This window comes from Lingula anatina, chromosome 7 (assembly GCF_051362555.1).
Source record: "Lingula anatina isolate TDL-2025a chromosome 7, LinAna3.0, whole genome shotgun sequence".
Classification (NCBI taxonomy): Eukaryota; Metazoa; Brachiopoda; class Lingulata; order Lingulida; family Lingulidae; genus Lingula; species Lingula anatina.
The window spans coordinates 15,947,936-15,959,568 of NC_141773.1; the positions used below are offsets into that span (position 1 = coordinate 15,947,936).

General features: G+C 39.6%; 1 protein-coding gene across 1 annotated transcript; it reads right to left on the minus strand.

Moving 5' to 3' along the window:
• Positions 1-4,753: 4,753 nt before the first annotated feature.
• On the minus strand, positions 4,754-8,934 carry LOC106180434 (ganglioside GM2 activator). Its single transcript, XM_013564415.2, has 5 exons — positions 8,787-8,934; positions 7,767-7,896; positions 5,889-6,012; positions 5,496-5,686; positions 4,754-5,151 (listed from the first exon to the last, which is right to left on the minus strand). Exons 2-5 carry the CDS (start codon positions 7,884-7,886, stop codon positions 4,999-5,001), a joined length of 588 nt encoding a protein of 195 aa, XP_013419869.1. The 5' UTR covers positions 7,887-7,896; positions 8,787-8,934; the 3' UTR covers positions 4,754-4,998.
• Positions 8,935-11,633: the final 2,699 nt, after the last annotated feature.

Here is an 11,633-nt window from a genome sequence, read left to right on the forward strand (position 1 = left end):
TATATATATATATATATATATATATATATCCTTCCTTCCTTATATTTAAAATTACATTCATCGGGTGGATGAAGCCGGCAGCGAGTTTAAATTTTATTTTCTCAAAAATATTAAACTTCAATCAAACCTCATACAATACTTGCAGCTGGAAACATTGTCTTTGGCACTTCAAGTTTTGACTCAACAGTTTCTTTCCGATAGGAACGATGGTCGTTAGATAAACAAAGGGAACGGATACTATAGCGTGGAGAAATTGAGATAAAAAAGCCACTATCGAGCATTTTGTAGTCTCTGCGACTTGGTCTTCTTCTTGGATGCAGCGGCTTCTATCCATTAGACCATTTCGTTTTCCATCGGCATGGTCCTACATTTCATACTATGAATGCCATATGGAAAATCTTTGAACAAATTTATGTTGTATTTGTTTTTAAAACAAAACGAAAAATCAATTTAGCAATGTTTTTTTTTAATCTAGCGAGACATTGATATTACAAGAGCAACTGATTCTCAACAATAACGGTTAAAACGAAAGGCAAACTATTCCCTTACCTTGAGTAGATAAGTCCGTTCCTTTTACCTAATATATCTGATCTGCCAATGTGATTAACAGGACGAATTACCGTCTGTTGCAGATAGCTTTAAGTGCTAATACAACTATCTTGTGCATGTACATGTAGAAAAGTACGAAAACCGTCCAAGAAATGAAAATGAAATCTTTGAGTGCTGTTATCTCTCCTTGCGTTTGTTACACGCACCACGGTGATGGCAAAAGTTCTAAGGTCATTCTCATCAACTGTAATGTAAGCGACCATTCCCAGACCCTATCGTACTAACTTTGGATCGAACTATCTCCGAGGGGATTCTCGCTTAATTGCAATTAACTTGAGCGGCTTAGATGTCTGTCACGCCTGCTGAGGCTGATAGAGGGTAATAAACTATCGTTTAGCAGCTTTAGTGGGCGTCCCAGACGTCTAAGCCGCTTGGGCTGAAAGCAATTAACGAGGGACCCTGTGGAGATGGACCGATCCTGTTAGATCGATCTAGGGATGGGAACCCAGTCTAAATCTTACATAACGGCGTTTCCATTTGCCTGTGAAGTGACTATATTAGGTATATATATATATGTGTGGCAGTGGACGACCTACCTCCTTAAGTCAAGTGACTACTTTTAAGATATTGAAATCGATTTGTGCTTCATGGGAATAAGTTTGTTAATGTATCACCATCACTTACTGTTATGGTAATGGAAAGGTATTGTTTTTTCTTCCTTTTTCATTTCTTCCATCTAAGTCTGATTGTTTATTTCTCGGCGTTTAATGTGTTTTATTATAACTGCGTTTATGTTAAGCGTTGAGTATTTTGTATATTAAAAGAAATGCTAAGTCAAGAGGTCTATTAGAAAGGCACAGTTTAGATTATCACGCATGAAAAAGAAAACAACAACAACAACGAAATTCGTATGCAGCTGAGAACCACAAACACTTCTTCAACATATGTTCTTATTTCTGCAAGAGAAATAATATAAAGACGCCTCCTCAGTATCTCTTTTACGTCTTAACCTCATCATAATAAGATTAGCATCAACCTTAATGAGATGTAATTAAAAGAGCAATAAATAGCCAATTGGCCATTTTCCGATACAATAATGTGTTATCAAATCTTTAAATGGCCGTCATTTTCGTCTCTCTGATGAAGGAATTGTGAAGTTAATTATCGTTGTTCTCGTATTATTTACGACAAGGTTCACCCTAAATGGTATGTAACGTACTGGTAATATGACCATTGTTTAAATCACCAAAACTGCGATCGATTTTCTCGGCAGAAGACTAAACGGTAATTTCGAGGTAAAATACACAATGATCACTCGCTCATTTCATGTATATATTCAAAGAAGATTCCATAGATGGCGAAAGCCGCTCACATCTTTAGCAAGCTTTCATGCATCCATAAAATGTCGTACCCAAATTAAAGTTGAAGCGTACCTATCAAACGAATAACATCTTGGCATTGCTTTGCCGTGCGTATTCACGACATGTCTCTTGGTGCTATTAAAACATCTGTTAACACCCTGAATTTCCAACTTCAAAATCTCAGTCTCATATTCCAAGTCTTGAGAGACGTTTAGGAGGGCGAATCTTGACAGTCTATGACAAACCCTGAAATGTGTTATTCAGCTCACCTGTCACTAAGTTACCCCAGCAGGGCAAAGCTTTTAACGTTTTTAAAGTGAAAAGGTCGTGTTCTTTCACTGTAACCGTGTCCCTTTGCTTCCAAGATTTGCCTGCACGTATAGAACAGCGGCAGAATAGTCTTAAAGGCCCCTCCTAACACAAAGCCGCCTTAAAAATCCGAAGGATCTGATGGTGACATCAACACAATATAGGTTTTTTTTTCCATTCGACACAATTCTGTATGTTCTCTTTGTTTTCTGACTTTCTTCAATCATTAACGCGTTAAGCAGATTTGCAGTTTGAGACTTCAAATGTTGGCAATGTTCTTAGTACGGTTACTTAAGGCAGTTTCTGTTGCACGGGGCGCAGTGTCACTAATAACCAAAGTAAAGCAGTTGTACTTGGCAATCTTTATTGTAACAAATCTAATCTCATACTTGAAGGACTTAACGACGTCGCATCACGTATTAAGCCTTGGCGTGGTACGTTCACACGAGGAAGTTAGGCAGCACCTACTTGCGCCTGTGCACAGGCCATGGTCAGGTATTTGACAAAAAGAAGAAATTTCCAAACATGGTGGGTCAAAGGCTTGTTCAGTGACTCATTTGCCCCTACTGTAACCTACACATACCTACAACATTTCAGCTTGGCAGCCTGAGATAAAGTTTATTTAATTATAAATCGTTAACCTGTTTACTATACAGAATGGTTTCAGAGCACAGAAATGGGAATTTGACTCTGTCTTCCATCTCTACCTGTTGAATAACTGCGTTCGTATAAATATAGCACCTCTTAAAAGAAGAAAGTAAGTTCGTTTGGAATTTTTTTTTTTTTTTTTTTTTTTTTTTTTTGTATACGAACCCCAAAACGGCATCTCTAACCATGTCGACTTTGCTTGTGTGGTGTGGAACTAATTGGCAATATTAAGAAATAGGAATTCTGAGGTCCAAATACCATTAGAATAACTAAGGCAACATGAACAGTAGGTTCTTATCATTTGCGTTTGCAACAACCGAATGGTAAATATAGTACCCCGTGCAATTTCTAGAGGAAACTAGGAAGTGTCCACAAACTGAATATATATCTCAGCGTGACGTGCTTAAATGCAAAACAATCGTTTTACAAATACAACACTCTGATTCGCATTTTCATTTCAGCATCAAAGACCTTTCCGACAAATCGCAATGAATGAAATTAGGGACCCTAATCAAGGTATGAAAGGAATAGAGACTTACATTTTATGTGGTATTCTTCTGCCGTTGTCCCGGTGGGTGCGCATTTGCTGCTTCTGTTTGAACTTGCTAACGACTCTCATTTATATGTGAAACGGTGGGTCATGTTACACAGTTTTCCTTATGAAATGAAATCCCATTATTTGCTTTTTTTATCAATTGGCGCAATTCACAATTCATTAAAAAAAAATTTCACAGGTACCAGTATCACACACGTCATTCACTCCTACGTCAATCTTATCCTTATAATTATACCTTGGTTAGTTTATCGAAACTGAGAAACTGCATCATTTTCTGTTAATGAACGTTGGTTTTAAATAAAGTGGGATCATTGATGGGATGGACAGTTAATGATGCAATTTTCTGACCCTTTCTGACCCTTTCAAAGTCTCACATAGCAACGGAAAGATAAATACACAGCATAACACTTTTTTTGCTCCTTACGCATCAATACAACGATACGACTATGGTCATACACAAAGAAAGCCAAATCTACCATTCCACTGATTGATCCTGCCTTCCACACGCGTGCGTTAGAAAACATGGCGTTTTTGTGGCGGTTTAATTTAGCAAGGAATGAAATCACTGGAGGGTTTGTTCTGGGCGTGCTTCTGAAAACGCACGCAGCGGGAGGTAAAAAGCCCTCGACTATAGCTCCATAAGTTTAATAGTTCCGATTAATCTGTTCACTCTTCCTCCCACCCAGTGAACGCTCGGACGGATTGGCGTAAAAGGGCCATCCACACGTCCACTTTCTGTTCCAGTTCTAAATTGGTCTTTGATTAATGGAAATGATTTCCCATGGCATAAGCAGGCTGCCTGTCATAAGTGTTCATACATATAGCTTCTCCTGAATCTTATCTAATCTGAATCTGAATTTGGATGGTAGGGATGAAAATATTTTCAACCAAGAGCCTGTTTCGCAAAATAGCTACAGCCCGAAAACTGACCTAAACTTTTAGAACAAAATGTCCTTCCACTTCGACCAAACAATAAACGGTATTATTATTATTATTAATAATAATAGACTAAATATTGAGCATTTTCCCTAAATAATCTGTAGGCCTTGACATCGAATCCTAAAACTGAGACAGAAGCAAAACTTTCTTTTTAGGAAAACGCCATACTTTCCACTTGTCTTAGATTAAAAAGTGCCAAATGCAATTATTTCAGGCATACTTCTTGCTTCTTATATCGGGATTTCCACTTCCTCGGTTTCAAGTTCCAATCTTGGTTTTTAAGGCCATGACTTATATAATTTTTTGAACACATAAAGTGAGACTGATGTCAGAGAAATATTCTGTTCAGTAATAAATCAAACAATGAAGCAAATGTGCTAAAACGCAAATATCAAAATGATTCAAATGCTTTTATTCAAACTCAGTTGATGGACACTGCCATGTGATATACAAGGTAAGAGTCACTTGAGCCCTGATTGGCTTTGGGTTTTTAGTTTGCCGAACAGTGTTAATTAATTTCCTTTAATTCAAATTCAAAGCAAATAGGCTGAGTTCACACACACCTTAAACGTCTCAGAATTACAGTTGAACGGGGGAAATTGTAGAGGTGTGAGAGCGGAGTCATGAGACAAGAGATTACGAGTTGACCACAAGATCCGTGTCTAGCTCGTAGCAGCCCATTTCGACGCCATTGTGACTGAGGACTGCTTTCATTCTCACTTGGGTCTGCTTCATTTTAAGACCCACAGGGGCCAGGGGAATCTTGATGTTCTGCAAGGCAACGAGGCCCTAGCAACGAGAAAACAAATACATATCTGAGATCAATGGAATGTACAATATGTGAATGAGATTCGGGTTTAATGTTTTATCACACCCGCCCCAGTGTAAAGTTGAGCTGATATCACCGAAGGTAAGTGATAAAAGAAGACGAAAAGGAAAAAATGATAGGGTTAGTTACTCATTCAATAGACAAATCTCTCTCTCCCTCTCTGTGCGTGCGTGCGTTTGTGTGTGTGTGTGTGTGTGTGGGTGTGTGTGTGTGTGTGAGTGTGTGTGTGAGTGTCTGTGTTTGTGTTGGAGAGTGACAGACAGAGAATGGAAGCGGGAGTGTAGAGTGAGAGGGCGTCACTTACCGCTGGGAACGGGCAGTGGCAGACCTTGACCCCCGCTGGACAGGGTCCAGGGGGCAGAATCTTGCATACGTCGTCATACACACAGCTGCCCACTTTGTGAATGCAGGGCAGTTTAATCCAGTGGCCATTTCTTAAAGCCTGGAAGTCCACGGTTGCCTTCAATGGGGATGTGAGAGCAGAGGCCACATGTCCTACAATAACAAATGAAAAAAAAATACAGTAGATTTCGGACAGTTTACTATCATATTTAATATCCTAATGACTGTCGTGAATGAAAATCTATTTTTCAAAATACCAGGTAAGATTAAGGGTGAAAAATCTCTTCACGCTCAAACACTCACGCACGCTCACGCGTACACAAAACGAACATATATCTTAGCTGTCGATTCTCACCCGCAGCTCCTAAAGTGATATTGCCCGGCACGGCGATGGGATCCGGACTGATGCTGAATTTTTTCAGCTGAATGGGATCATTGGCTTTGCCACAGTTCTTCCATGTGCTCCCCACGTTGTTATCCTGGAAAGGAAATCACCAGCCATCAACGATTACGTTGAAACTGTGGTAGAAATGAAGCATGAAACAAAGGGAGGCCCCCATAGGTTTTAGAAAAATAATTAATAATATGTACATGTTGGAATTCTGAAATTGTTGGTCTTCTCCTCTCTCCAATAAAAAATATTAAGCTTTTCCATCGATAAGGTTCTAGATGAGTACCGCAAGCACTGCAATTAAACCGCCTGCATGTGCACTGTGGGTTTTCAACAGCTTGTCCCCCCACCCTCCAAATTTTTTCTCAGCCTAACGTCTTGTTTTATAACATGCTGCGCGGAACTTCACAAGCGGCGATATTAAACGAAGTTCAGAGGTTAAATGTTAGATTTAATTTTACTTTAATATGCTGCCTGAACCAAGTTTATTACAATGGTAAAATGAACGGTTTCAGATGCAAATGGTTTTGTTTTGAAACAGGTAAACAAGAGCGCCATCTTTCCTGTCCAGCCTTTTGCACAAAGGAGCCCGAAAACTGGCCTAAAACTTGAAGACCACTATTTATGTCTATTTTGACAAATGATAAATTGGCAATGGTTCTAAACAAATGCTTTATAACAGGAAATGGCTTAAGTTTCACACATATCCTTATATTTTTGTTTATCATGAATAAAAGGACAATTACCATAGTTTTACATGCCCTCATCGTATGTAAGAGGCCAACGTCATTCAGGATATTAAAAAAATTTGTTCATCGAACTTTTGAAACTAGTGGTCCAGGGGCTGATCCAGAGATATTTTCTGACAGTCTTATAAATTATTTTGTTGATCCACCTTCCATTTTTGACCGTCTTCCGACAGAAAAAAATTAGATTCCCGTCAGTGTAAACCTGAAAATCTGACCGTCTTCCGGAAGACCCAGAAGATGGCTTCAATCCGCCCCTGAGTGGGGCTAGAGTAAGACGTCAGTGGTTAAGATAACGATGATGAAGCGAAATCATTATTTCATTCTTAAGTTCTAAATGATTTTATTTTTGAATGCCCAAATCTGTGGTCCTTGTTAACCGAAATGATATCTCATTATTATTTTTTACTTCGAAATTAATGACCGGACAATTACCATAATTTAACATGCCTTCATTGTACTTAAGAGACCAACGTCATTCAGAATATAAGAAAAGACCTGTTCATGTAATTTTTGTTTTAACCATCCAGTCATTGAACTCGTGTTAGCAACTATTTAAGGAACTTGTGCGTCAGTGGATAAATTAATTGTCCTTAAGAGAAATCAGGGGCGGATCCAGAGATATTTTCTGACAGTCTTCCAAATTATCTTTGTTGATCCATCTTCCATTTTTGACCGTCTTCCGACAGAAAACATTAGATGGCTGACAATGTAAACTTGAAAATCTGACCGTCTTCCAGAAGACCCAGAAGACGGCCTAAATCCGCCCCTGGAAATCATTATTTTATTCCTACATTTTGTTTTTGGTTGCATAAATCAGTGGTCCTCGTTGTCCGAGACGATATCTAATTACTATTTTAAAAATTCATAAAAAGACAATCACAATAAAAAAGAAAAAGCAAAACGCTATCTCTCTGCCTGTATGCAGTCAAACCAACACGCCTCCTCTTGTTTCCATCACACTCGTGTATTCACCAGATTTCTACTCAACGCCAAGAGGAGTCTATCTGATTTCACTCAGCGAGAGTCCCTGTGGAGTTATTGCGCACTAGCTAGTGCGACATAACTCATTCTGAACGGCCCCTTATATACTCACAGCGTGGTTAATCTCCATAGCCAACATCCCTACGTATCTCTGAAGTGCTCTGTCCCAGTCGGTGGCTGCCAGACTGGAGGAGACCAGAACCAGTACCAACAGGGCTACTGCTGTCTTCATTTTGTTATGGCTAAAATACGAGAAAAATGTAAGACACACAATTTGCATTGTAGCGAATGCCACTGAATTAGTGTTGTGTTCGAATCTGTTTTGATCGCACCAGGGCAAGTCTGACTTTTGTACATACTTTGTTTTATTTCGTCAGTTAAGTTTGGGGAACGAATTTTTGCCCACTCTCACCTCCTTCAAAGTTGGGGCTTTGGCAATATTTAATCGTAAACATCAAATGAACACATCTCTGGTTATGAACATTAACATTATATATAGCCTTTTCTTTGGTTACATATTTGTGAATTGAGGAAAATGCGTTCTCCTTGCCGGTTAAACTTGAATTATCATAGAGCATAACGTTATTTTAGGCTCCATTAGCATAGACACATTTGCACAGGCAGACACATCCAGATCAACCTAACACTGTGGGGATTCTCTTTAAGTGCAATCAGCTTCACAGACTGACACGCCTCTTTCTGGCGTTAAGTAGAATACAGAAAAGCTGATGATTATACGAGTATGTTGTAAACAAAAGGAGGCGTGCCATTCAGTTAAGCTGATTGCACTCGGTGGGAGTCCCGCAGAGTTGGACGATCCACGTAGACCTATGGAGTTTACGGGAATGCACCTTAAATGCTTAAATGGCAGACAAAAGTCGCCCTGAGATTAGCTACTTCCTCATACTCAAATCAGCTCGTGGACACTTAAGATTTATTATGAATGTCTTAAATCATAACGAATCCAACGGGATTGCCTGGAAACCTAATTTTTCTCACATGGTAATATACCGATTCGTAAAATAAATAAATAAATTAATTAATAAACAAGCAGAGAATTGAAAAATTAGCGAAAACCTAACTTTCTGTAGTTTCACCTCCCCTACAAAAACTGTAATGTAAAACCTCCTACCTTGCGTCACACACAGTATACCACTCGTCCGATTCCAAAACGATTGGTGGGAACAAAACTCAGGCCAGCTTTATACCAGAACCAGAAGATAAGCCAGGCGTTTTCTGGTGCGACCCTGTCACGTACACAGCCCTCGCCCGCAAGCACCTGACAGGCACCCGGCGACCATAGGTTTCGGGACTGAAAACCTTAGCCTGCTTGCCCAAAGGCTGTATTGTAGAAACATAATACAGGGTGTTGGAACGGGAATGATTTACACATGGAAATGGGAGCCTAGAGCACAAATGGGTTGAAAAGGGCTAGTTTCATATGTACGTCCTTACCGAACTATTCTGATTCTGCCCTAATTAATTTGTACGTATTTTATTTTCAGACTACAAAAATGCCGTCTTTATTGTAGGGAAATTCAGGAAACGCATTTTTTTCTGAAATATGGTCCAGTTTGTGTGTTTTTAATACATTTTCTACTACCGACCACGCCGTTAGACCTTTGCTCAAGGAGGGTACAGGGTTAATATACAGAACAGTGAAATTATCTAATCTCGCTTAACCGAAAACTGCATGTCATACGTTCTGGTTCGATTAATTATAGTAAACATGTGAAATTGTCAATTCTAGATTCTGTTAAAGATATGATACCCCATTAATATCTACTAATTACGGAACATTATCGGCAAACAAAATGCAACGTAACCTTACTGACAACAATGAACAACAGAGCACGGTTTGTGTCTATGGCCGGAGACCCTGGTAGTGGAATGCAGTGGCCAGTTGACCTCATATAATCCCAGTGCAATCGCCAACACAACGATACCAGTACATAGCTAAACACGCACTTAACATACACGGACAGTCATACTTGTATAGTTTTCTACGTCTTTCGGCCGACCGTCTTAATGTTTTATTTCAAATACCAAGCTTCTATCATTTACAGTGGGCGATTCGGAATGACAATCGACTTTGACAGGCAGTCAGCTGATCAGCGGGGGGTTAATTCTGTATTGTATTGTTTCTGTGCATCAAAAATATTGAAGAATGACCCAAATAATTACAAGCATCATTCTAGTAGAGAAATTATGCTTTCTTCTAACAATATGGATACTTTGGAGCGCTTGGAAAGGAATTAGAATACTTCATGAATTTTTAGAAAAGAGTCTATAAGAACTTATATATGAAGATTAACAAAACACTTAATTGCCGCGGTGTTTAATTATTGAACGTGTCTTCCAATTCATGGTCACTTGACAAAGACCACATTGTTAATAGTATAAAGAACAACTGACCGTGGCGATAACGCTTTATTCGGTTTCAGGCCTTATAAACGGATTAGCGTTTACTTACACTGCCCGCAGATCTTTTAGCACTAACACCCATATTAACCACCTAACCCACAAATTAACCTGCACTATCAGAGTGGATGAATGTTAGAGCTAGTTATCGCTTTGTCAGTGCTAAATAAGGGACCGTTCACATGAAAAATCTATTTTCTAAAAATCTATTGGCAGTATCTTGTGATCACGGTCTGTGCCCTGAATACCCCGCGGCGTAATTACTTACGAGCGAGTTATTTCCAAAGCTGTAATTAATTCTCGGCTGCGCTCGGAGGAAATTCTGATACCTGGACGCATGCGCAGAGAGAAAGAAAATGACAGTCGCGGTTGCTTTGAAAAATGTGTTTGTCGATTTTGTGCAACAACAAGACGAAGAAGAAGATGAGGTCCATATACACACGACAGATATGAGTGCAAACTGACGAAATCCACAGTTTAAAGATACAACTGCGCATGCGTCCAGGCGTCAGAATCTCCTCCGAGCGCAGCCAAGAATTAATTACAGCTTTGGAAACGACTCGCTCGCGCTGCTAGTTAATTACGCCGCGGGGTATTCAGGGCACAGACCGTGATCACTAGATACCGACAATAGATTTTTAGAAAACAGATTTTTCATGTGAACGGTCCCTAGTTGTACGGTGTGTTGGTTAATTTGTGGATTGGTGGTTTTAAAATATGGGTGTTGGTGCTAAAAATCTGCAGGTAGTGCTCGCTTAATCCGTTCAAAAGGCCTGGGTTTCAAGGGAGTTTTTCGACGAAATGCGAGTACTTTCTCTCGGTATGTATGTCAAATTACACACTGCCACCAAAATACACCGTGCATTCGATGGGGCTTTTTTCTGAATTTAGGCACAGCCAGCTCTGGTCAAAACATCCTTGCGTCAACTAAATGGAAGGAAAAATTGTCACCAACACTGAAAATATGGTTATCGGCAGAGGCTTTAATCTGGAAGGCCATTACCCTAGAGGATACAAAACCTTTCATACAGCCGTTTGATTAAATGTCACATACAGCACATGCTGTGACAGCTATTAACTCAGAACTTTCGTGTCCCGCAGGCAATGATGTACTGTTATCTCATGACGATTTAATATGGATCACTACTGAGAATTAAAAAAAAAAAGATCATAGTTCGGTGCACTTCGATTTTTTTCACCGGGAATAGAGTGATCTCACAGCACACGTCACGCGCTGCAAGCAAGCTCATAATTGATTTGTTTAGTTGAGCATTGGCTTTGACTTGCTTCCCTAGCACAGCGGCTGCCGGGATATGAACAGAAACTCGGCCTTCTGTCGTATTTCTCCGAGCGCAAGCAAACCACACTTAAGCCCCCGTCACACTTATTCGGAATCAGCAGGAATCAAGCAGAATGAGCCTGAATGAAGAATTTTCAAAATTCGCACAACATTCGGGAAAAAGTTCAAATTGACCTTAATTCTTGTAAGAGTACCGTTGGAAAACTCAGAATGCGCTTGAACCCGCCTGGAATGTTTAATGTACTTTCTACTGTATTA

What these genes read in the sequence shown, in the direction of transcription:
- LOC106180434 (XM_013564415.2), bottom strand. Translation starts at nt 7,886, where the DNA reads ATGAAGACAGCAGTAGCCCTGTTGGTACTGGTTCTGGTCTCCTCCAGT. An exon ending in CTATGGAGATTAACCACGCT is followed by an intron (nt 6,013 to 7,766) that starts GTGAGTATATAA and finishes TTTCCTTTCCAG; the next exon opens with GATAACAACGTGGGGAGCAC. An exon ending in GCCACTGCCCGTTCCCAGCG is followed by an intron (nt 5,152 to 5,495) that starts GTAAGTGACGCC and finishes TCTCGTTGCTAG; the next exon opens with GGCCTCGTTGCCTTGCAGAA.